At 46.7% G+C, this 26,415-nt stretch overlaps 1 protein-coding gene across 2 annotated transcripts; it reads right to left on the bottom strand.

Moving 5' to 3' along the window:
- Positions 1–73: 73 nt before the first annotated feature.
- On the bottom strand, positions 74–25,472 carry TRAF3IP2 (TRAF3 interacting protein 2). Of its 2 annotated transcripts, XM_065734980.1 has the most exons (10): positions 25,056–25,472; positions 17,249–17,335; positions 16,302–17,021; positions 13,100–13,289; positions 10,740–10,915; positions 9,394–9,482; positions 7,605–7,673; positions 5,285–5,401; positions 4,063–4,137; positions 74–244 (listed from the first exon to the last, which is right to left on the bottom strand). In XM_065734980.1, exons 2-10 carry the CDS (start codon positions 17,262–17,264, stop codon positions 98–100), a joined length of 1,599 nt encoding a protein of 532 aa, XP_065591052.1. In that variant the 5' UTR covers positions 17,265–17,335; positions 25,056–25,472; the 3' UTR covers positions 74–97. The 2 variants fall into 2 exon arrangements, with proteins under 2 accessions (XP_065591052.1, XP_065591061.1); XM_065734989.1 differs by lacking the exon at positions 7,605–7,673 and having other exon boundaries at positions 92–244.
- Between the last annotated feature and the right edge of the window lie 943 nt (positions 25,473–26,415).

Here is a 26,415-nt window from a genome sequence, read left to right as displayed (position 1 = left end):
TCTTCTGTCATCGGAAAGAGCCATCTGGAAGAGTGCTGGCTCCCTGCCAAAAGCAACCCTTTCACAACTGCTTCTCGTGCTCTTGAAGAGATCATCTTCATAATGGCACAACCTGGAGTGTTGGTAAAGGTCCTATTGGAGGAGCAACGTATTCCTCCTCCCTCAGCAGCCGCAGGAGGATGTTCTTCTTGTTCTTCGGCCAGTTATAAATGTGAGTGTTCTGCAACCAAGTAGGCACGTGCTCCTGAAAAACAGGACAGAAGTGAAATCCCACAAGCCCTCCTGAATCTGTACCAGAATTCTGCAGATTCTGTTAGACTCTGCCAAGCAAGATTTCATTTTGTCTGTTCTAGACACTTTCTGTAACAACAAGTAATTTTAATTTGGCTTTGGAATTGTATTTGGGTTCCTAAATAAATGAACTTTGTACGATCTCACAGCTTGCCTGTCTCTCTTTCCTTACTGCCATCATGTTGGCTGATTTCACCATATTTCAAAGGGATTCTGATCTCAACGGCAGGCTTCAAAGCGCTCCTGAAAATAAACACTGAGGAGAGAAGGGCACATTTAGGTGCCCCTACCATGTTTCCCCCTTAGCTGCCGAAGGATCTACACGTGTTCAACCCTAAGAATCCACAGGGAAGCTCCTCTCATCCCAGTGCTTTTCTTGAGCCCCGTGCCCTTGTGCTGCTTTGTGTGTCCTCTGGCCACGTCCCGAGGTCAGTGCTGAGTGTGAGGGGAGGCTAACACAGCTCCAGATGAGCAGGGCCAACCTCCCCACTCCTGATGTGTCACTTCCGGTGCCTGTTAGCATCATGGAGCTGGGACCTGCGTTCCCATGTCTTCATAGCCTGGGAGGTTTCCACATGAACACTGTGGATGTGGAGAGGAGGAGGGCTGTATCCTTATCCTTAATTAAAACAGGGTCAGGGGCTGACCCTTTACCAAAACCAGCTCATGCCCACTGTTTAGACGGACATTTCTTTTAGGAGAGCCCTTGCTGGAGGCTCCGGCATGAAGCCACAGTGAGCAAGCAGGTAAAGCAAGCAGGTAAAGTTCCTTCAGCGGAGTTGGACTAGATGACCCTCAAAGGTCCCTTCAGTTCACAGGGTTCGGTCATTCTGTGATTCTAAGGTAAGCAACGAGCAGCCAAGGCATCTAGTGCTTGCCCTGTGGACCTATTATTTAGCAGGGAGCTGTGACAAAATCCAGCACAGGCTTACCAAATGAAACCTCTACTTCTCTTTGATGAGAAACTACATTTTTTGGAGGAAGGAGATGCAGCATACCCAGCACATTTGGCAAAGCATGTGATATAAGTCCACATGGGAAATCATTAGTTAAGCTTGGAAAGATGGAAATTAGTGTGAGAAATGGATGGTAAGAACCTGGCAAGTGGGGATGTAACAACAGAGGCACTCTGTGCCCAGAGACACGCTGCGGGCTGTCTGCCAGAGCTGGCCATACAGCCAATTGCTTTGAGTGTCCTCCTCAGTGAAGCTGGTACACTGATACTCATCAACCCAGGCAGCAATCTTAACACGTTGGAGGTGTGCAGGGGAGGTGTGTTATTTGGGTCCAGAGAGAGCAGAGAAAATGAGAAGGGGAATCCGTCAAGCTGCAGCTCTTTCCTCAGCACGTGACAGCAGCTGTTCACAGTATCTGGTTCAAATTCAGATCTGTATCTGTAAGCAGGGAGGAAATTCTGAGCACTGCAGGAAGAGTGTTTGATAACGTTATGTATCAATGTAATAAGAACAGGGCAGAGTGTGTTAGTGCCAAGGGCAGGGCCGTGCATTTCGGGCTGTGTTATGGAACCTGGTTTGAGCCGTGCTGGCTGCCTTGGAGCAGCTCTGCTCACAGTTCTGCCAGCAGCAGTCATGGGGCACTCACAGCTGAGTGTTCCAGTCCGTGGTGACCAAACCAAGGAGGGACATTAGTGTTGGTTGGCTTGATGCACGCCCTGAACCAGCAAGACCCATGTTTCCTCTATCAGTGTGTGATGGGAAGCTGGAAATACCAGTTCCACCTTAACTGTGTGTCATGTTTTTTCCCCTCATTATTCAATTTCCTGATGAACATTCTTTGGCTCACACAGACCCTTTCCCGTTGAAGGTCAGCTAACTTTCACATACCATCAGTGCTTTATGATGTACTTCAGATGAGATTAACTCATCCAGTAACCACATCCCCAAATGAAAGCTCCCAAACTGCTTCTCTGCTCTTTCCCATTGCCAGCTACAACAGTACATGAACGTGTAGAGAAAAGGGGAGGGTATGAATCATCTGCCTGGACGCCTACCTGTGCAACCTGGGCTAGGGAGCTGCTGTGGCAGGGGGCTGGACTCCATGATTTCTAGAGGTCCCTTCCAACCCCTACAGTTCCATGGTTCTGACTGTATATGGCATTTTTCACCCCTGGGATGGTACAAGCAGTGGTATCTAACCCTGGCTGCCTGTGTCACTGCAGTGTGTCCAAGCCCCTGGGGCTGCAGTACCCACCACCTCAGCTGTCCTTGGAAATCCTCACATTTCCACTAACTAGTGAGATGGGAGGCAGGGGTCCACCAAAGACAAGCGTGAGCAAGGAGACCAAGCCCGAACAGCGACAGAAAGTGCTGCTCCATGTAATTCAGCTGAGACAGGCAACCTTGGAAAAGCTGAAGGGTGATGTGGACTGCGGAGTGACAGGCAGGAAGGCTGCCTGGGGACTGCTGCTTTGATAGCAGCAGCTGAATCAACCAGCCCTGGAAATTCCTCGTTCACTATCCGAGTGCTGCTGCTATATGCTAAATAAGCTTTTGACGCATGACATTCAGCCAAAACTAATGTAAGTTTATTGTTCTTGTGTCTGCCCTGGGGCCCAAAGAAGGCTCTAGCATCCTGTGTGCCAACTGTCTCTGTGGCACCAAAGTCACTGTGCCAAGTGGCTGCGGGCTGCTCATTCCAGGAGCCCCTGAGGCCAGGAGCAGCCCTGCCCTTTGCCCCCAGGCTGACCCAGAACACCAAACCAGACACTGCCTCTGGTCTGCTCAGTTCCCACCTGCACAGTTAATGCAAGTAACAGACCAACAGTGGTCGTGAAGGAAGCAGAATGACATAAAATACCAGGGGTAACACTCATGCCAAAGAATCTCACAAGCTTTCAAGCTTCTGAGCTTACGTTACGTTAAAATCCACAAGTACTGTGAGGTTTCGCAGCCCTACACTCACTCTGACCATACTGTAGAAATGCTAGGATGCAAACTCTGGGCACCCAAATAAAGAATCTGAAATCCCTCCTCCAAAACGCAGCTGTAGCTACAGATAATGTGACAGCCACCCAAGCAGCACACACACTATTTAGTGATGAAAAGCCAACAGGAATATCCATTACAAGCCTGAGGAAGAATGCCATTTCTCAACGATAACTGAAGCCATTTACCTTTTCAGGCCTTGTAAAAATCCAGCAGGTTCTCTCAGCATGAGGAAAGTAAGGGAACCTATTGCCTGAACCTACTGCCTTATGAACTTGTTCCTCTCAAATGAATCAGTAAGGAAGGCAAACGAAACGACAAGTCCTAAAAAACCTTACTGTTCGCCTTTGATGGGCCCATCAAAGTTCAAGCAGTGGTCTAGCACTTCAATATTTATGATCCTCTTTATTTTTATATTCTCAACCCACCCTTTTCCAGATCCTCACTTCACATCAGCCATAAATCTCCCCCACCCCACTCGTCGGCATTACATCTGGACAAAATTATAAAAGGGTTAATAGAAAAAGCATGCTTGCTGGATGGACGGTCTCTCTCCATTGAAATTCTTTCAATGCTCGAGACAATTGGAGTTCTACTTCATCATCAGAAATACGTTTATGTACTGATTTATACTGCGGATGAAATGCTTTTATTTGTGTGTACATAAAACCGTAAACTTCTCAAGTAAAATACAGCTGGAATATTACCAGTGGGATATTAGGAACCAAGAAAAGGAGTTTTTGTTTCTAAGGTCTTCTGGTGCTCCGAGATCAAAATAGTGTGTGCCTAATGATCTGACAAATGCATATACACGCGTGTATGTTACCTTTTTGGCATTTGGGAAAAGCACAGGGATGAATCTGAAGTTCATGCTCCCTTGTTGTATGAACTCAATCTGCATCTACAACAGAACAAACAGCCAGATTTATTGTGATGAAGGTTGCGCTGCTTTGTCTTTGCATGCAGCTGAATCCTATGCATAAAAACATTCGTTGCTTACTTAAACTGCTCTTCTCTTAAGTGATTTGATCTAATGCTGGTGGACTCTGGGTATCGTTTTGTTTGGCCACTTAATCTGATTCTTCTTTACTACAGGATACAGGAAAGGGAAGAATACAGGAAAGATCTGTCAGCATTTGAGCATTTACTTCTGTGATACGAAATAACTGTGGTTTTAGCTGCAGTTTCAGTCCCATGAAATCCCTCTAGAACCAACGAAGCTTAGCTTAAGACCCCCGTTCACTCTCTGTGTCCAAGCCTGTCCCCTGTGTCCCAGTTCCTTGTCTAAGCCGGGGCTTGGCCCATCCCCGTGTCCTGAAGACAGTTGCACAATGAGGCAGATTCCCAGAGACAGTGAGAAGAGTACAGTTCTGCTGTGAGCTCATCTGTTGGTGCCAGTGAAGAGAAGCGGGATTGCAGGATTAAACTGGGCCTGGAATGAGAAAGGAGGGAAACTGCGAACCCAAGGAGAAAGGATGAACTGCGTGGCTCTGTGCACAACTCTGGGCTTCCTAGCACATTACAGAGATAGGTTTCATACCCTGCAGCAGCTCCCTGCCACCTTGCATCACCAGGGCCTTCCCTCTGCAGCTCTGGCCTTTCTTTGCCCCCCAACCCTGTGTTTCAGCCAGCTTTAGTGCTGCCCCAGAGAAGACCCCAGTTACGGGATGGCTGAAGCGATACGAAGTGATAGGGACTGGTTCACAGGAAGAAAGGTCAGGGAGCATTAGATAAGGCTGTGCCCAGAGCTGTACGGCAGGGCTGCATCGGCTCGAGAAGGTGAAGGAAGAAAAAAACGTGGAACAATAAAGAATATGGAAGAATGAGATGTGCGTGTTTAATAGGATTTTTCTTTCTTGAACCTCTTAGCAGATGTTAATGAGCATACGGAGCTGATGAGAGGGAGGATTAATGAATTCCAAAGGGGGGTGTTTAACTATGGGGATTAGTGAAAACAAAGCAAAGAACCTGCCATTTGGAGACAGATTTGTCTTTCGAGAAGAAGAGATGGAGCCTTTGTAAAGCAGCAAATGTACGTCCTTGCTTACCATCCTGTGGATGTATTTAGTATGTAAGCCGTGTTCATCCCTGTCCAGCTGGGACTCAGCCCCTTCCACATCCTGTTTGTATTTTGGACTGATTGCTATGATTATCATCACCGTCTTCTGTTAGGGAGAAAAGCACTTTTATGAAATTGGGAAATGCAGTGTGTTTGGTGGAGGCAGATCGGAAATCTGCCAGTTTGTGTTTTAAGTGATCTTTATGTTCTTGGCGAACGTGAGAGGATCTCATTCATTCTGGCAGGAAACGCAGGAGAACTCAGACGCTCGTTCTCCTCTTTATTTCTCAAGACCACATAATATAGGAAAACCAAATGGCAGGAGATATATTAGCAGCTTCCAGCTTCCAGTTGGAATCCCGTAATGAAAAGCTACTTTTTATCAGCGCAGAGTGTGTATGTGCATACACAGAAAAGTTATCTTCTAATGTTTTCCAACAGCTCACATAGAAGTGCGTCTTTTCAGCCACGGCCTTCTGTACATAGACACTGAAGGCGGCTGCCTGTAGAAACTGCACCTGGGGCCTTCAGTCACATGGACTCTTCCTGCCTGCCCCCTTACAGTGAGCTGGGCTGAGGCCTGCGCAGGGCTAGGGGTACTTGGCAGCTCCATCCCTCCCTGCTCTGGGCTGAAAGCAGCGCTCCTCGCCCATGCTGTGACCCGTTCAGTCCCTGGCCCCCACTGATCTCATGTTTCCACAGAGAGGCTGTCCTTCCTATCTGGGAAATCTCTCTCCTCCCTAATGGTGGGCCAGTGAAGAGGTCCAGCAGATGAAAGCCTCCTACTTTTGTTTACCTAGAGCCTGTCTTTTATCCCAGCCACATCAGGCTTTGTAAGGCTTCCAAGTATGTGGCTCTCAGTCAGCCTGGCACCTAATTAACTCTTTCCTTCTGTGCAATATCAAGGGAATTTGCCCCACCACAGGGTCTAAAACAGTAAAGAGCCATTATCCCTCACACTGACTTAACGTACTCCAGAATTACTTTTGCTTCTCCCTGACGTGCATGTAAGCACTTACAGATGTTGAGGGTTTGCAGAGACATTCTTGGGTGCACACATCCCCCTGCTTGTGCCCAAGGAGTCCTTCCTTGCTAATGCGTGTAAAGGTTTAGAAGATGGAAACTGCCTCTGCAGTCAGAGCAGGAAAATGGACATTTCCACGGGGGGACAGCCACACATGGCAAGGGGAACTGCACTCTGTGCATCCCGGTTTCTCCTACTGACTGTGCAGGAGTCCCACGGGAGTTCTGCCAGTTTGTGTTTTAAGTGTTAATGATGTTCTTGGCAAAACCAAATTCACTGTGGTGTCCAGTTTCAATACCTCAATTATACACGGTGAGTTCAAGCCTGATTTGTCCTAGCCAAAGTCTCAAAATGCATGGCTCCATTGCCACAGTGGAGCCCCCAGGCTGGCTGTGCACGCAGCAGGCACCGTGCCTGCATGGTCATGCATTTGAGCTAAGGTGATCTGTTGGAATCCTTAAAGGGAAACAGTGCTGGGCTGGGAAGATTGAGTTTCTTCCCTCAGGCTGGGGAGAACCAAGCACTATGTCACCCTGTTCCCGGGCCATGAGTTAGAGGCCTGGTAGCTTTCCAGCAAGGGGGGAACTGAAGGAAGCCATCCCATGGTGAGACATCAAGTCACAAAACAAGTGGTTTGTGTCCAGCTGTGCTGCTGTACTGGGCCCACCTGGTTTGATCCTAGAGGAGATACACATTTTCTGCTCCTTTGAACTTCCAAAGCTGCTGTGAGAGACTGCACAGGCAGCAATGTAAATTTTACTGCTTATACTGACACAAAATGATGAGAGCAAACCCATCATCTGACTAACAGAATGCAAAATTCCAGTTTACATATAAGACGGTTGATCCAGAAAAACCCTCCCATGTTTTAGATAACAGAAGCTAAAGGTGAGAAGCAGCATGAATGTGAGCCATACTGTGCAGCCTGGGACAAAATACAGAAACAATTTTAACCATGCACCATGCAGGTGAAACACACTATTTAAAAATTAGATAGAGGAACAACTTGTCCAATAGCAGCTTCAGGCTCAATGTAACAGCCAGCACTGGAATTTGGGAGGAATGCCAGGAATTAATTTCTTAAAGAAAAAGCTTTGGGATCTTAAGCAGGAATGAGTGAAATTTGCCTGTGCCCTTTATCACAGGTCTCTGCCATTTCAGCAGGAGCAGGGAAGGGCAGAGTGGGATCCTGCATTTTAATTTAGTTCCTGTTACTATTACAATAATTCAACCATTCTCCTTAGGTCACCTCTGCTGAGAACAAGGTTAAATTGCCTTTACATACATCACCTAGGTAGCGTTCCATCCACTTTATGATGTCAATACCTCGTACTGTGTCCTCAAATATATCGATCTGCAAGAGAATGAAAGTCTGTGGTGAGCATCCTTTTGCCTTTCCTCCCCATTTGGTGCCACTGAAAAAGCTCCCAGGTGCCTGCTTCTTCTGCTAGCTTCTAGCATTCATGCCTGCTTTCCTTAGGAAGGAAACATCACATGCACACAAATGCATACACACAATGTACAACTTCTCTCCTTCTCCCTGCAGTCCAGAATTGTGCCAGCCCCCACATTCCCAGCGTTTTTGCTTACTGGAACAAGAAACAACCTATGCTGGTGTATATTAGATATTGAAAATGCATGAACTGGATTTTATTTTTCCTCTATAAACATCTCAGAAAGGTAGGCAGCTGCCCACCTTCTCTATCTGCATAGCTGCAAAGCTCCACTGCTTCCTGGCTGCAAGGATATATACCGAGTGTCAAGTTTTAACTTCATATTACACTGAATTTTCAGCATGTGAGCTGGGAGGTCAGCTGGGTCACTGACACTGGGTGCAGGAATCCAGGCTTTAGACTGAGCACAGAGATGGAGGACCTGAATACAACCATCACTGCTCACTTCCCTGCACGCTCAGTAAGCCCAGAAACCGGCAGTCAATGACCGTGACCAATAGAGCAATTATTACCTTCTCCAAGCTTGTGACAGAAGAATTACGTTCCACTCTCAAGGGTTGTTTTTTTCTGCCCAACATATTTGTTTCCCTGCTTTGGGGCCATTTTGCTGTATTTATTTTTCTACAGCATGCACCAAGAACTGCCTGTCCAACAGAGGTGCTATTAATGAGCCTTCCGCTCCGTACCTCCGTGATGCCCACAGCTTTCTTATGAATTGGCCATAGCACACAACTGCTGGACAGGAGTACAATTTCAGTCTCCAGAAAAATTCTTTGATTCACAAAACTAAATAAGCGTGGGCAAAACCCCCACTGAGTTTCATTCAGTATAATGATAGCCACTTGCTTAAATGCTTTCCTGAATTGAAGCCAGAGTGAAGGTTGAGGGGTCAGATAGCATATGTGCTTGAAATAGGAAAATATGAATCAAGATCTTGACGAATGCCGAATACGAGAGCCTCTACGGATCGTTCCTTTAGTGGGGGTAGTTACAAAGAAGCCAACTCACAAGAGGTTAAATGAAAATCTGGAAGGTTTATGGGATCAGACAGTAGGACACAGACATTTCAGGCCAGTGAGTTCTGAATCCCTTTTAAAAGTGTAACAAAGCAAAGAAACTATGGGATGGACTGTTTCATTAAGCCGTGTGAAATGCACCAATTTCAGGTCTGTTTTTAGCAGAAGGGTATTCACATCTGTAGGACCAACGATGTAACAGCATCTCAGAAAAGGCTCTAGGATGAGATGAACGTGAAAACTGACCTTTCTTAATATTGGTATTTCAGATCAAATATGAGACGATGTTAATGGAATAGCTCGCAAAAAAACCCTCCTATTATTGCCCATCCGGTGTCACTAAATGGAATTTTCCAGGGTCGTTATTAAAAGACATTTCAAAGCATAGAATTCAGTTAAAACAAGAGCAAATGAAATGACAAATCATTAAGTTACAACTTTTAAAACCCAGGCCAGCTCCTTTCATTTGTGGCCCCCTTAATCTACAAAATACAATGATAAACAGAAAAGCATTTAAATGGAACACGTGTGCCCTCTACTTTTTTTACAAAATGCCTCTTTTCCCCTCGGGTTGGCTGTCATTTTCTCCAGAAGGTATACTTACAGCAGTTTGAAATCCATTTACGAGCAGGAAGTTCACGAATTTCATGACCTCCACCGCTGTGTCCACAGAATAGGTTATGAAGACCTTGCCTAAGTGAGAGCCCATACCAACATGCAATGTGTTAAAATACACCATGCAAAGAGTGCAACTTTCACAGCCCTCCTTTCCCGTCGTGCTGTGGGTACTGCCCACATATGTGTCTGTGAATTATTTACAAAATGAACATACAAACCGAGCTCCTTTTCCCCCAGCCCTTTTGCATTTGTGAGGTTGAGCTCCAGCTCCCATCTTGTGCCATCTGGCTGTGACCTCCAGCTGAGAGCTGGAGGAGTCCTCCTGCATGCTGCCCAGCCTCTCCTCAAGGCAGTGTCAGCTCCTGGGTAGGACAGGCCAGAAAGCCTGTCGGAGGATGGCAATGTCTTCAACTGCCTTTGCCAACACTGAAGGAGTTTTCTACTAATTAAAGAGCCATGTACTCTCTGGTCAGGTACACCAGCTGTTGAATGATGCCATTTTGTCACGTAATGCCTTTACCTAGGGACTCTGAGAACTTATAAACTGGGAACTTATACATGACTGGAAACTTGTGTCATAACTCACTCATTCAGGCCAGAAAGATGCAATAATGTGGGTTTCTGAAAGGGGCTTTTCTGCATAGTTTATTGGGGAAAAAAGAAAAAAAAAAAGATGAATAAAGGAAGACAGATCTCAGGAGAGCTATGAAGAGATGTTAGTTATGGTATATTCCACTGGTCAACCAGTCCAGCGTTAAGAAGGAAGCCAGCTCTTCTGAGATCTGGCTTTCCTAGAGGAGTTGGACAGTGGAAGTGTTTCAGGGGCTGGAGGCAGAGAAGGCACCTCAGCAGGAGTGTGTGCTGACCCTGCTGTGGGCTCCTGACCCAAAGGCCTCTCTTCTAACCAGGTCAGGGAGAAACAGAGGTCGAGACGGCGTTTTTGTCTCATTTGGGACAGGCAGAAATACTTCATCCCTGGGGCTTTGTTTGTTATTAGTCGTCTTTTACTGTAAGCTTCAGTGCCTCCTGCCTCAAAGGGACATTCTGTTTAGCAAGAAGTCATGAGAATAATCTAAACAGTATTTATTTTTTTGTAAACAAAATAACAAGCAATTAATGACAATTAAGTTTTAAGGATTCAAGGGAATAATTCCATTCCACCAGACATGAATCCTCACACCGTACGGATGTGATGACATCCAGTATTTTCTTTTCTCACTGCCTTTGTGTCTGAATGTTGTTACCCCCACCTCAACCCCTGGAGCTTTCCCACCTAAAGCTGTCAGGCTGCTCTGTAAGATCTCACACAGGACAAATTTGCTAACCACTTACGCAACTCTTCTGGCAAATTGCTGGTTCTCAGAGTTCCCTTGGCTGCAGGGTTACTGAGAGGTCTTGGGACAGCAGCTGGAGACGGAAAATTGTCAGAAGGACAACAACATGCTTCATCTGGGCCACACGCCTTTTGGGGTAGCTGGCCATTAGGTAGCTGGTTGTACAACTGGTTTCTGCAAAGAAAAGCAAGGAAGGACATAAATTACTCCTTTTCAGGTTATTTCTTTTTTAGTAACACACTAAGAACTTTGTGTACTAGCTAAGAAAAGTTCATCCCATTGTCTGAAGGACAACTCAGCTGCTCATGGCACAGCCACAGAATGCCCTGTGCTGCACATGAGATCGGGCACAAGGAGCAGGAAAACAGTTGTACAGTGCACTCCGGCTACAACACAGCCTGGGGTCCTTCAGCTTTTGTACAAAACTCAAAGTTTTGCTAAAGAGAAAAAGTTCAACTTGACCAGCAACAGCAGGCCCAACAAAGGTTTCTCACGGTGGGCATCTGTGCTCTGGACCTGCAGCAATCTTGCCTAATACCTGCTCTACTTGAACAAATACAGAGAAAGAAAAGTATTATAGGAAGCTTAGCAGTTCTGGTCTCACTATGCTTTGGGTTCACAGTTCACGTCAATAGAAAAGAGAATACACACCAATTCTTACATGAGGTGTAGTTTGAATCTGCTGGACTGAATCTGTTGGATGAGTGTTAGGTTTCTCTGAGGGCTTTTTCCCACAAGGCAGTGATATTTAGTCAATCAAGCCCACTCTCTTTTATTTCCTTGCCTTCCTTAAATGAATGATGACAGTCTGGTCACAGCATGTTTTCTGTTGTCACATTAAGATCTGGTTTACTCATTCTGGTACAGATGTTTTCTGTTACAAAATGCTCTATAGGCAAATATTACCATCACATAACTGCTGTTCCTGGAACCAGCACACAAACACCAGCAACGCAGCCACAGGATAGGCCCCAGATATTCTGGACTAGTTTTCACTGGAGATCACCAAGAAAAGCAAGGCATACCTCATCAAAGGCCACAAAAACTGCCTTGTGGCTAATTTACACGTCCTCTCCACACTTCTTACCTAACAAATATGCCAAATACTAAGAGTCTGATTATAAATTTCACTAATGCAAAGTATATCTGCTGTTCCTCAGAGTTTCTATGTCTTCATTTAAACACTTTAATGCAATTATCTCTGCTGTTGCTACAGCCCTCACTTTTCACAGACCACAGCAGTGTGGTATTTCAGCTGTTCGTCTTGTTCAGTCCTTCCTGTTCTCCTAGTTCTCTCTGAAGACTATGCCATGTATGTGGACATCTGCTCTTTACAACTGTCTGAAAGGAGGCTGTGATGAGGGAGGGGTCAGCCTTTTTTCCCAGGTAACAGTGATAGGCTAAGGAAGTAATGGCCTTAAATTGTAGCAGGGGAGGTTCACATTGGGTATTAGGAACAATTTCTTCTCAGAAAAAGTGATGAGTCACTGGCATAGGCTGCCCAAGGGAGGTGTTCAAAAAAGGGTACATGTGGTGGTTGGACTAGATGATCTTAGAGGTCTTTTTCTAATCTTAATGATTCTATCATTCTACGATTTCCAAACGTGGATGCCTGTAAGTTTAACACCTTTGAAGTATTTTGGCAGTTAAATAAAAATGGTCTGTTTTTCAGATGTGCCAAATAGCTACAACATCAATTTTACTTCAGCAGTTGAATTTGGAGAACCCTTCATAGGTGATGCTTCCTGTTTGTTAATGATGCACTTAAAATGGGAGTGAGACTGGAAGCATGGGAAATTAATATTTGAAAAATAGTCAAAAAGCCCCAGCTGAAGAGTGCTAGATATGATGCATTTTATTACCACATGAGAAATCATAGAACGTGCCGCAAAATCCAATGGAGAGAGATATCAGTGTCAGATAAGATTTTCTCCATTTTTCTCTACACTACTGAAGCGGTAAGAAGGAAACTGCTGACAGCCAGTGACTGAGGCTCCCAGGCTGGCTCACCACAGGGCTGAAGTCTGCAGTGAGCCTCTAAATTGACCTTTGCTCTCGAGCAGGAGAGCTCTAAAGTTTCAACTGAAATATTTTAAGCCCCTCATCTCTTAACCTTCAAGCATTTATCTTCCTTAGCACATGGGTCTCAGGGTGTGCTGTGACAGCGTATCAGGTAACTGGCTTTGAAGTCCTTCAGGGTAAGGTCAGGCCCCTGCTGTGTGTAAAACAGCAAATAAAGGAAACTCGCATGTAGCCCTCAGCCCCCGGCATGCTACGTTACAAGGCTCCAGAATTATGGGACAAAGCCCAGAGAATCAGAGGAGCTCTGAACGCACACAGCCCCCACAGCATACTCACGGGAATCGAGGAGGACCAGGGGAGGAGCACAGCCTCTGAGGAGGTCGTTCAGCAGTGCCCTTGGCAGCACGAAGGTTCGAGTAATTGGGGATGACTTGCTGGGCCGGGCGGATCACTCTCACACAGGGCCCGGGAACAGGAGGGAGCGGTTGCGATGTATGTGCAAAATGCTGGTAAGGAGCTCTGCCATCTGGGAAGGTGAGAAAATAAAGGCAGCAACTATCATTTCAGCCAACACATTTTTGCTTCAGTTTGCGTTTAGTCCTTTCCAGGCGCATCCTCCTTCATTTCTAAGGAAACCGAGCAGCTTGGAGGCATTCATAGGAAACTTAGACTGAAAGAAGGAAGCCTAAGGAGTAATTTACAGTCTGAAGTTGTCCCTTCCACATCTGACACTGCTCAGGTCCCAGCAGTGGGTTGTGCTGTTGGGACAACTGAGTTAAACATTCAGGGCAGCTGTGCGCTTAAGATGGCTCAGTGGTTTTATTTTTGTTGGTTTTCTTTCTTTTTTTTTTCATCTTTTAATTTCTCTTTGGCAACGACTTGAGAAAATGAATCATTCAAACACTCTCATGGAAGCAGATGCAAAATCCTGGAACAAATCAGTTTGCAACAGTAAGGCTAAACAGACTGTGATTATTGTAAATGAAAAGAGAAAAAATAATCTCTCGGTTTGTTATTCCACTCCGTATGAATGTTCTGCCTCGCTGACCTTTTAAGGTCTTGCTGCTGGTCCAGTTGCCATCTCAGAGGCTGCAGGGAAACCCAAAGTTACAATTTTGCTCAAGGAATGCTGAAAAATCTCAGTTGCTGGCCGTGTACACGTAATGCTGTTTAATAACTAACGTCCAGTGGAACCATTGGCATAAACTGAAAGAGAAAGCAATGTAAGCTGGTTGTTTCCCAAATGGGGAATACTTTTTTCAGTCTTCCTGCCTGCAGTTTTCATTAGGCAGCAGCTCTGCACACTTTCAAGCTGCAGTGCGCAGATCAAAGTCCAGCTTATCAACACTGCATGATTATGGTGTTATGAGCTGGCTCTGAAAGCTGCAATGCTCAAACACTCCCTTTTTTTCTCCTTTAGATTGTTTTTTAAAATCCTTTTAGCTATTTTGGTGCCATGCTTTCCTTTTCCTAGCAGCCACAGGACTAATGTTTTTAAAAATGGGGAGGAAAAAAAAGAAAATAAAGCTATAATGAAGCCAAGCAGCTCCAGAAGCCAGCACTTTAAAACCACCTAACCAACCCCACAATTGCAAAGAGATTTCTGTGAGTCGGCAACATCTTATTTGCTGGATTCTTTTAGGAGATTTTCCTGCGCCTTTCTTTATTTTCTAGCAGGACAGGGTGAAAGAGGCTGGAAGAATAAAAAATGAAAGTGTAGGATCTGCTCAAAGGTTCCTCCTGAGCAGCTCTAGAAAAGCTGTCAGGGCTCGAGGAGATTCGGTGTTTGCAGGCTCTTAGGCTGCTGCAAGTCTCACCAGTGCCCTTTGGACATGCCTGACGCTGTAGTGTTTTAATGGCTGCCAGCACCACTGCTCAGAGGCACAGCACGGTCAGGCACGCGTGCCCTCACACACACAGCTTTCATATCCGAGTAACTGAACAAATGGTCCCTGGTTACACAGCATTGCTGCAAGGATTACTTTGCCTTCAGAGGTAGCTTTGCTGTTGTACCCCCAATAGCAGGTGTCCAGAACCAGTTCGGAGCCTGAAGGCACAATCCACGCTATTGACATAGCCCAGGAGAGGCGTGTTGCAACACACAAACTGCACAGCTTTGTTGTGGGCTGCCACTGCCCAGCAATTATCTGCAACACAAGGAGCTGTCAGGAGGTGATTTATGCCATACCAGGCAAGTGAGAAACAGGCGTGCAGTTGCCAGCTTCTTGGTCCTGACCAAATCTGCTCCAGCCATCTGAGTTTCTTTTATTCTTTTTGCCCTCTGGATATGGTTGAAACACCAGTGATTTTTTAAAGAAAGCCTCTGAGAGCTCCTGCTTTGAAACAAATGACCTCATTCAGTAAATGTCCTGGTTCTCACCATGCCCACATGTGGAAGAGGTAAACAGCGATAGGTATTGTGCAACCAGCTCCTCTTCTGCTCAAAGCTAAACTGAAATGAGAAGGTTCAGGCAGAAAAACAGAGGGTGTTCTGCAAATGTTCAGCTGTAGCCGTTGATGAAAGTCCATCTGTAGCCCCCCCCCCCGCTCCAGAGTGCCGAGATCAGAGGTGAAAACTGCAGCTCTGATACTCCAACTCTCGCGTACCTCTTTAAACAGATGTAATATAAATGCTGCGGAGTCAACAGAAGGTTAAGAAAGAAGGGTTATCAGCACAGGCCTACAGCTTTTTATTACAAAGCGAGCCCCAAACTGGTCAAGGTCTCCTGAGCCTAATGTAATATAAATTATATGAAAACAATGATATTGCTGTTGGATGTTCAAAGCTCACTTCATAACAGATAAAAATCTCAGAGACCGAAAAGGAATACTAATTAATAGCAGGCTGTAAACTGCATCGCAGCCTCCAAGAGCCAAAACACCCATCTTGACTGAGTCACATCAGTGCTCAGTGATACAATCACCAGCAGCTGAGCGGGCTCCATTTTAAGTAATGAGCTTTCATTTCAGCTGACAACAGAAAAAATGAGGCTGATGGATGTCACACTCTTTTCATACAGAAATAAAACACACGCATTGGTTTGGTCACAGAGCTGGTAGATACTGCTTAAAGAGATCAAGGGTAACCACCTGTCCTGATTCTGGTAGGAAATCTCAACCTTGGGGATCCAAGCAGGCACAAGGAAATCTAGGGAAACAACAAGAATTAAGTCAGTAGAGAAGGCTGCAGAATGACTGATGCAAGGGGGAAGAAAATGACTAGAATATGAAATAACAGCAGGCAGAAGGCTGTGTATGCTCAGCATGACTGACAACGGCTAGATCCTAGGCAAAAACGTTAGCCTTTATTCGATGAGTAACTGCGAGCTCTTTAACTTTCTGGCTCAGAGGTTCTGCATCAGATGGTCTGGCTGAATAACCCTAAAACCTGGAAATATGAAATTGACTGCAAATAATTGTTTACACGTGTCAATAATTGCATGCTGCAAAGGAAATACAGTAGGAATATGCCAGTTCAGTGAATGATGGCTGCAATGCCACCAGAAAACCTCCTCCAGGGTCAAGCAGTGCTACTTACATGGGCCGTGCAGGTGCTGCTCTGCCAGACAGTGGTGCCCACAGAAGCCATGGGCTTGTGCAGAGGGGCTGGGATGGGGCAAGTACTGGCACCTGGGGTGCTGCTGAGGCTCAGGTCCAAAAAACTCTCTGGAGATCAGTGGTCCTGGGAGGTCCTGGGGGTTCACCATAGACACAAGTGGTAAGGGGAGCTCCAGGTGCCTGACACCCATGATGTCTTGGGGCTGGGAGTTGTAGCCTGTATCCTCTGTTGCCAGCTCCACTGGGAGTCTGTTTCCCAAAGGCTGCTGTGACCACGAACTCCCTTTGTTGTTCTCCCCCAATAAGTCCTCGGGAGCATCAGACAAACTCTGCTCTGACTTACTGGAGTTGGTATCAGCTGAAAGCAGTGGTCCTGGCTGCACACCTGATTTGTCCATAGCTAAAAGATGCATCTTGGAATGAACTGCTTCCAATATTGATTCACCAGGGGAACAGAAGTGCCCACATCGATTGGGATTGGTATATTCCGACCATGGCCTGCTGTCCGGCTCCGCGGCCAGCTGGTGACATGCCAGCCCCCTGCATAGACGTGCTGGATTGGCACGTGGTCTCTGGCACTCCTCATCCTCCACGCTCTCTACAGAAGGCTGTGAAGCCTCTTCTGAGGCAGGTTCAGGAAATGGGGAACACAACACGGATTCATCCACTTCCACTGGTATGCTTCGGCTCACAAAAGTGCCTAAAAAAGCCAGAGAAGAAACACTGTAGACTGACTGCCAGAAAGATAAATGCCTATTGTCAGTGACTGCTCAACGACTGCGAGCTGGACTACTGAAGAGCAGTATGCATTCCTTATATTCAAGTTACGTTTTTCTTAGAAGGATAGGCAGAAATTTTTGGCAAAGCAATTAAGTGGAGGGTTAGCTGGAGTGTAGCTAGCACACTGTTATCATTACATACACTAACCTGACACAGAGGCCATTTCCCAGTTTTGTATTCACACAAGAAATGGGAGTCGACTGCCGTACTGCAAGGTCAGAATTTTCCAGCAAACTGGAAAACAAGAGAAAGTACTCCTATGAACATGGTACAGTTTCACACAGGCAATAATCCCAAAATAACTTTATCTCGGAGACTGGAAAAGGAATGCTGGTTAGAGTTCTGGAAATCACATTTTGTAAAACAGACACTTTTATGGGATTTCTGAATCTCACTGTTCCTGCTGAGACAAGGGGAAAAAGAAGCACGTGAACTGTCTCTTACAGGTAATTTCTGCACCTGAAAAAAGAGAAGGCTGTGTAAGTCTGGAGATTTGGCTCAGGCATATTCCAAGGAATACAACCACGTGCTGTATTTTACTCCAGACCTTCTAATAATAGCTTTTTACCGATCCCTTGGATCTGAACTTCACTGCACACCTAGCTGAGCAATTTCAAATCCACAGCTGGTTTCCAAGCGTAGCTGTTTGTTTTATCAAACCAGTTAAACCATTCTATTATACCATAGTTATTATTTCAAATTATTGAGAATTATAAGACAATTTAGAGACTTTGGTTACTGTTTGGATTATTTTTTTCTCATTCTTCAGAATTACCTTGAGCTCCAGACATCAAAATCCTCCCTTCCCTTTGGGGATACTGTCAGGAAGTTTGGCCCAGCCAAACAATCCCTGATGACTGATGCCTGTACTCCACCTTTGCTTAGAATGACAGTAGCAATGACGGGTGAGTGATGTGTTCTTGCTATACTCACCGACTGGAACGAGAAGTACAAGCCTTATTGTAGGCTTACACAGAGCATCCCATTTACGTAGGAACAAAACAACACTGCTGAATCTAAAATCCTTTGGAAAATACAAGCATGGTTTCATTTCTCTTTGCTGTTCCCTGTTCTACACAGCCTGTTGGGCTGCTCAGAAAGGGCTTTGTTACACTCCTGAAGTACACAGGTGAATCAGCAGAAGCTTAAAGTACAATGTTCATTCACTATCGGTTTCCATATCTGTATGCCACAGGGTATCATAGGTTCATAGGAACATTAGGTTGGAAAGGACCTACAAGATCATCTAGTCCAACCATCCTCCTATCACTATCCCTACCCACTGAACTACTAAATCAAATCCCTCAGCACCTCATCTAAATGCTTCTTGAACAGCGCTAGGGACGGTGCCTCAACCACCTCCCTAGGCAGGCCATTCCAGTGCCTGACCACTCTTTCAGAGAAAAAATTGTTCCTCAAATCTAATCTAAATCTTCCCCAGTGCAACTTGTGGCCATATCGCAGGGGAAGAAGCTCAAGCAGGAAGTGGAAACCACCCTGGTCCTTCACCCTGAGCTGGAGGCAACCAAGGCTGAAGCACAGCAGAGCAATGCCCTGATACAGCTGTTCTGCCTCCCATATCCAAGCCCTTGCTTCCCAGACTTTGGCACAGAAATAGATCAGCACATTTGATGTCAGCATGCTGATCTCTGCAGCCACCTTCATCCTCTGGTATGGGGGTGGAGATTAGCTTGCTCCCACCAGATGCTATCCCCTGAAATGGGGTACCCAGAAACAAGTCTGGGACTCATTACCCCAGCTGTTTTCCTTCTTCTGCATGGAAGAAGCCAAAATCCCACATAGGATCGTTACTGAAGAATGGTCTCAGTGCTCAAGCAATGGGAATGACAATGTTTGACAAGAGAATCTGACTTGAAAGCCTGGTAAGGAAAGTCAAAATGGCAATGCGTTTGAGGCGACCTCAGTGATCCAAGGATTCAGCTTCACACAGTAGCTTGAACAGAAAGTTCAAATGAAGAAGATATTCAGATAGCCACACCATTAAGAACAGGATCACGGAGAGGTGTAAGGCAGCAGCACAACTCTTACCGTGGCTCCCACAGCCATACTCTACAGAAGCAAAGAACGTGCCCTGCTCTACAGGGTGAGAACTAGGCTTTATGTCTGTGTGGATCAGATCAAGTGATGTGCACTCCCCCATGGAAGTACCTCTGGCATAGAAAACTCTCAGGGTAACATTTATTGGGAAGTAGGATAAAAATTGCTACTGGGCTGCAATGTAAATATTCTCCTTCCGTGTAACATAAAACCCACCTATGCAGAAGATCTACCACAGATTCCAGATACACATCCTATGTTGTAATAAGAACATCCACAGGGAGAGTTTTCCTGGGATAATTATAGCAGCATAATGATATTGGGAAATTTTCCCATGTAGACAAGTCCTCTGAGCAGCCATTAGCTACACCAGCACAGCGAACACACTGCTGCTCTGACAGAAGGCAGGGTCCTGTGCTCAGCTGGCACAAATCATACTGTACACTCTTACTCCCTCATTGAGCAGCTCCAATGAGCTGCTTCCTCTTCAGAAAGGGCAAGCTCAACCGCAGGCACTTGGGTCTGGCTCCTCCCCTTGAACAACACACGTTGTCTGAGCACCTTACCAGCAGGCAGAACTCTGCAAACAAACACAGCGTTTCAGGAACTAATTTGCAAGGCCTAATACACAAAGGCATTTCTTCAATGGCCTCTGAAACAGTCAGATCAAAACGCTAGAAAGCATGCTGAATTCAGATCCTCTCTATCCAAAAGCTGTTGGTTTAGCTCCATGACACGAACAGATTTGCTACAGAGGAGCCAAGAACTCAGTGCAAAGCTTGGGCAAGTAAACTGAAGTCTCTCTACTGACTTCCACAGGTGCCAGATGGGATTTAAGAGTCACTAATTTTCTCTGGAGAATACAAACTTCCATGCATTTTGCCTCTTTGTAGTTCCATCGTTAACGACGGCTATCTGCAAAATGATACAACATTGTTTTCAAGTTTTCTTATGGTGTACTGACTATTCCTTTCAGATGAGGGAGTTCAAGACCTAAGAGATTAAGCTACCAAATTCTTCAAATGGCTTGCTTCAGAACAGTTTAAGATGTTTTTCCTATTAGTTTGGCCCTCTAAAAGGGCAAATACCTCCCTATCTCTTAAAACGATCAACGTTTAAATGACTGCCTTATCTCCTTCCTGTGCAGCATAAGCTGAACATTATGAAAACTACCCCAAATATCTGAGCAAAAATAATCTGGTCAGCCAGAAATGAGACCTGATTCCACCTGCTATATGTTTCCCTGGAAAAGCTTTTAGCTTTTTAAACACTGTTTTGCCTAGCTGCTGCCACAGTAGAGCTGAGCAGCAAAGGCTGAACTTTGACACCTCTGAAGGGCAGTACTCCTGTGGGGCTGAGGCAGGAGGCACTGAGGGCCCTTGGGCCGGCGTTAGAAGAGACATCAATGCAAAGGAGGAGCAGTGACTTCACAGATCTCCTCTCTTAATAGCTCTGCTTGGTGCGGGAAGCTGTTAGAACAGCAGAGCTCTGTCTGTAGAGACGGCCCCAAGGGTAAGTTAACCCTGGGACATGCTGCATGCTTCAAGCAATTCCAGTTGCATCATTTGGATGGGAATTCCCAGGAGAAATCCCTTCACTGCTGGAAATGGTAGAGATGATTCAGAAACATTCCTTCTCCAACAACAGTGTGTCAGGATGTTTCTGCACTACTGAAGATCCTTGGCTTTTGGAAAAAGATCCAAAGCTGAGCCCATTATCCAAGTATTTCATGTAGCCCCATGCTCTACAACTTCATTAGGTCTTCTCTGACTTTTCTGTAGGACTTATCCTGCAAGTACAGTGAAGGAGTGGACAGAAAAATAACTTGCTTAAGTCCCCAGTGTTGAAGAATTAGGGTAAACATACTTCAATATCCTAAGAAACCTGTAGCTTGATCCCTTTTCTGGCACTGAGACCACTGGAGAATGTGGATCGTGCTCGACCTCATTTCCAACAACACTGCAGCTTCAAGTCAGACCACAGTATTGCCAGGAAGCTTCAAGAATTTAATATACCCCCTGCACCGATGACTATGCAGGAGATTACTGATAACCAGCTGGAGCTTTTGCTTATATTCCTGCTTGTAATAAAAAGAAGAGGCCCTTCCTAAAGGGATAGAGCGGCCAAGCCTGGTCTGCTCTCAGAAATGCTGAGGGAACTCCTTAAATATCTACTTACTTTCTCTTCCTTCCTCTCCTCATGCATGCTCTTCTCCAGTGTGTGTCAAATCAGCAAAAATCCTCCTGCGTAGGTGCCTAGTGACCCACCAGACAGTGAGACAGGTTTGAAGGTAGAAATGATGTCCCAGTTCTCCCATGAGGCTTCCCAGACCCTGAGAAGTTCTTCCATTTCTCAGAGGGAGAGTTGCAAATACCTCTCCCTGGGACACGCATGAGGCTGGTGGCAGCCACCTCTGGACAGCTGCAAAAGGGGAGGGGAACAGACTCTTCTGAAGGCCAGAGTGGACAGACCTAAGAACAACCCGAGGTGGAAGCAAGGACCAAACTCCTCCAAGAGACATCTGAAAGAAGCAAGGGGCTGCCCAGGGCCCATCTCTGCAGTTTTTCTTCACTGGTTGCAAAATCCATCAGGAATCCTGTTTATTCCCCAGGCTTGTCAGGATGCATTGTTCCAACGCATATATTAACCATCGATCTGCTTCTAATTAGAGAAGTTCTATCAGTGAATAAACAGCAGAGGAAATCTGCAACACAGTGTATCTGCACTCCTGCCACTTCCAGAGAGGGGAAAAGCCATCTCTACACTTTTGATCAAAGATCTATTTGCATGCATTACTAAAAAAGAAAACATTTGGATGAGAAAGGAACCTCACCTTCCTTGGTGCACAGCAGGCAAAGGAAGGTTCTTTTATTCACCAACCATAACATTTCTGAAATAACATGGATTTAGAGTAAGGCAACCTTGTTATCACAAGGGCTGGGGGTCGATGGGAATTTCTTCATTTCCAAACAATTCCTATGTACTTTGTGTGAATCATTTAAGCTGCAAATATCTATCTGTAAGATGGGCTAAATTGGATGCAGAACTTGCAAGCTGTCATGAGGATACACGCATCATCAAGACTGCATCAAACGTTGAGATGGGGTCACATAAGTGTAAGTGTGTAAGTAGATCGTGTTAAGCACAGCTTTCTCTACAGAGACATCAGACACAACTTTCTTCACAAAATCAGAGACAAATCCTTTTAGGAAGAGCAATTGTTATGCTTACATTAGGACAAAATTCTTTACTCAGAGGGCAGTGAGGTGCTGGCACAGCTGCACAGTGAAGCTGTGGGTGCCCTATCCCTGGAGGTGCTCAAGGCCAGGTTAGATGGGGCCCTGGGCAGCTGAGCTAGATGTGGCAGCCCTGCCCACAGCAGGGGTTGGGACTGGTTTGAGATCCTTTCCCACTCAAGTCATTCTAAGTGGAAATGTGGGAGCTGTTTTGAGTCTGCAACCTAAATGAACACAGCCAAGAAAAACCAAGCTGAGGAGTTTCACTTCAGCATGAAGAATTTGGGCCACTGTCATCATGGATGCTTATCCTCTCCGTTGGGTACCCTCCACAGTCAAGACCAAAGCAAGATGTGATGTTCTGAGCCCAGATTTTAAACTCCCTAGGGCAGATTAAGTTTATTTTTACATCTTCTGGGAGAAGAAAAGTGATATGGAAACATCACCTCTGTTCCATCCTGACTACGGTTGTAGCCATGGCACGAAACTCTGCTTACACCAGGAAAACAAGACAACACACTTCCACACCTCCCTACCTGGCAAACATAATATTCTGTTTTGCAGCAGTAGCATCTCCTCACTTCTCTGAGTGTACACTCCAATAATGTGAGTAAAAGGAACTCCAGACAACAAGAACTAAGAAACTAGAAACACAACACTCTTAAAAAGCATCCAAGCAGGAGCCTCATCTACAGGCAGAATTCATTGCTAGTTTTCCAATTCTTATGAAATATGAAAATGTCTGCAATGATCTTAGACATCTACTTACAGGCATTTTAAAAATGTGTTCGCTTTCCAGGGATTATTTCCCTCCCATTTCTGATGATTAATTTTCCATAGGCACCAAATCACAAAATCATAGGGGTTGGAAGGGACCTCTAGAGATCATCGGAAACGCCAAACTGGGATATCCCGCAGCCCCAATACGTCTGAAAAGCACATAACCATTAGGCAAGAACAGCAGAGTAAAGTTGCAGGGGAAGACCACCCTGAGAGGAGCCAGTCTCCTTGGGGACCACAAACACTTGTTTTCCTATAGCTTTGTACTTCATGCTGGAGCCTCTAGTTCCTAATAAGGGAACATCTCCGCATCTTGAAGGCTGACGTGCTTGCCCCTAACCACTCTGCCCTCTGCAGCAAGGGCTGCTGGGTGCGTGGGTGGTGGGAGTCTGTGGGGAAGACTCAGGGACCTGACATGTCTCCCTCAGCTGCCGTGATAACAGCCTTTCTCACGCTCACTCATTTGCTTTGCAAAATGTGCAGAAATGTATACGTCTCACAGACGTGTACCCTCTGCCAAACTTCAAAAGCTGCTGGTGGTGGTGAAGGGCACCAACAGCCACCATAATCGCACATGCTTGTTGCTTTCCTTAGAAAGATTAGGAAACAAAAAAAGGGATTTTTTTTTTTTTAAAAAAAAGTACTTATGCTTCAAAGCATAGCTGGTACTCAATGAGCCCTACAAAACACGAGGGTATCACAGGCAGCAGTACAGTCTGCCCAACAGCTGACCCCACCACAGCGTATGCAGCCCATGAATAAAGGCAGCACAGGGGAACTCAGAGCCGTCTGAAATGGAAGAGGGCACTGCCGAATGGGTTTGATGAAGGAGAAATAAGCGTTTAAAAACGGACATCAGCGAGGGATCAGGTGTCACTTTGGGCCCCAGGTCCTGACCCAACACCATCACCTTCACCGCACCCACTGCAGTGCTAAATGCTGCTTAATCTCCTTGACCTGATGCAGCCTTGGGCCATTTCCCGGGGACCTGCTCAGCATGGTCCAGCTGTGCCCAGCAGTGAGCAGCCAGGCACACATGGGATCTACCCACAGAACAGGTTTTCTGCCTGAAGGTGCTGGGGCTGGTGAGATAGACAGGCACACATGTGCAGGTGATGGCAGCATCCAGGCCAGGCCCTGAGCCTGTGCAGGGTGTGCGAGGCCAGACAGTTCTGCTCTCTAGCTGGTGGCTAAGCAAAGCCCAGTCCTGTGGTTTTTTGCTACTCAGCCCCTCGAAACCCACGTCCTGAAACATACAGCTACCGTGTGAAATCAGAGCCATTTGTACACAGCTGATTGTACTCTAATTAAAAAGCAGTGCCGCCGGCTCACTCCCACCGTTTCCATACCAACACTGTGGAGGGTTGCGCTAGCTGGGCCCAGAAACCTGCTTTCTTCCCACTCTCCCCCAACTCTCAGCGGGTCTGAGGGCCTGTCTGGTGCTGCTGGGAGCTGCCCTGTGGCACCCCGAGGCCCATGGCCCCATGGCTGCCCCCAGCTCTGTGCTGAAGTGCATCAGGCTGCCTTGAGCTTGTAGGGCCACACAGGGAGGCAGCGGGATGGGACCTGGCACTGCCAGGCAGCTACGCAAGAGGCAGGACAACATTTCGACACCAGGCGTGTCCGTTTCCAGCGCTTACCCCAAAAACTCTCCTGATCAGGAAACAAAACAAAACAAAACAAAACAAACTGCAGTGAAATGGCTGAAACACGTTGTGACCATCTGCGAAAGTCACGAGAGGGAGAGCGAGAAAAGCAGGGAAAACGGGAGGGAAATTTGGGGGGGGGTGGGGGTGGGAACCATCCCCCGAGAGCCAGAAGTGGGTCAGAGCTGACTGCAGGCAGACACCGAGAAGCGCAGTGTGTTCAGCACTCCTTACCTTGCGCTGAGGGACGCTCGCCCTGAGCTCAGCGGGACGGGGTCGGGGCTGCAGCGAATCCTGCGCGCTCGTGGCTCTGCGTGCACCCGGCTCTCTCCCTCCTCGGCCTATATTTTTTTTTTTTTCCTTTTTCTGTCTCGTTTTACGACAGCCTGCCTCCCTCTCCCAGGTAGGCTGCAGAACTGGCTCTGCAGCAGGAAGTGGAGGAGGCATGCAAATCGCAACGCGGAATCGGGAGCCTCGGCGGCAGCCGCCGCGGGGGAGTGGAGCTGCGCGGCGCGGCGCGGAGGAGCCGCGCTTTGGGCTCACGCTCTGCGAATGGCTGTGCCGTGGGAGGCCGGGCTGCTCTGCGTGAGCCCTGCGGAGAAACAGCTGTAGGGGAAACCCGGTGTGAGTCCTGAACAGTGTGCCTCACTGGAAAAGCCACCGTTTTTTCTTTTTTTTTTTTTTTCTTTTTTCTTTAATTCTCGTTTACTTACCGTCAGCCCCAAGCATTAAAAGAACTGTGATTCAGCCTGCCAACAAAAATCACACGATGACGATAACGAACTATATAGAGAACAACGACAACAACAACAACAACAACAACAAAAACCTGATGTCCCGTCTTCTTTTTTTTTTTTTAAGTTTGACTTCTAGTCACTTCCAGGTTTTCCTCCTGCCACCTTCACACCGCTGCCAGAGCCGGCTGCCGCGGTGCTGGCGGCCATTCCTCGGGTGCTGCCGCAGGACGCAGCTGCGCGTCCCACCTGCACCTCCACCCTCACCTCCCTGCCCAGAGCTCCTCCTGATCTTTACCCTACATTTTCTCAGTTCAGCCCTAGGAGGAGTCTGTCTTGGCTGCGGCTGTGAGCAGCTCATCATCTTTTAGGCGGCTGCTGGCTTCACGCTCGAGCGGCCGGCCTGCACACGTCTGAAGCGTGCTCCTTGAGGTCAGGCAGTGCTCTTTGCTCCTGCACCCGTCCCATGGTACAGGGATCCCCCTACGCAGATACCCCATGCTCCAGCAGTGCCCGTGGCTGTGAGGCGAAGCCTTATTTCCTGTTGTCCTGACCTCCCGTGGCCTGGGTACTCCCCAGGCTCTGCCAGCCCTCTGTCTGGCACTCTGTCCTCCTTTCCTCCCTCCTCTGCCGAGGACATCCAGCCATGCTACAGAAACACAGACTGAGGTCGACAGAGACCCTTGGAGTCCATGTGCCCTGTCCAAGCAGGTACACCCAGTGCAGGGTGCCTGGGCCCACGTCCATGTGGCTTTGGGAGATCCCCACAGAGGAGACACTGCAGTCTTTGGCAGCCTATGCAATGCTTTGTCACCCACACAGCACAGCAGTGCTGCCTGTGTTCCAGTTCTATTGCCCCT

This window comes from Cyrtonyx montezumae, unplaced genomic scaffold (assembly GCF_038088225.1).
Source record: "Cyrtonyx montezumae isolate F1298 unplaced genomic scaffold, pur_monq_1.0 scaffold_0, whole genome shotgun sequence".
NCBI classification, from domain to species: domain Eukaryota; kingdom Metazoa; phylum Chordata; class Aves; order Galliformes; family Odontophoridae; genus Cyrtonyx; species Cyrtonyx montezumae.
This window is presented reverse-complemented; position numbering and strand designations above follow the sequence as displayed.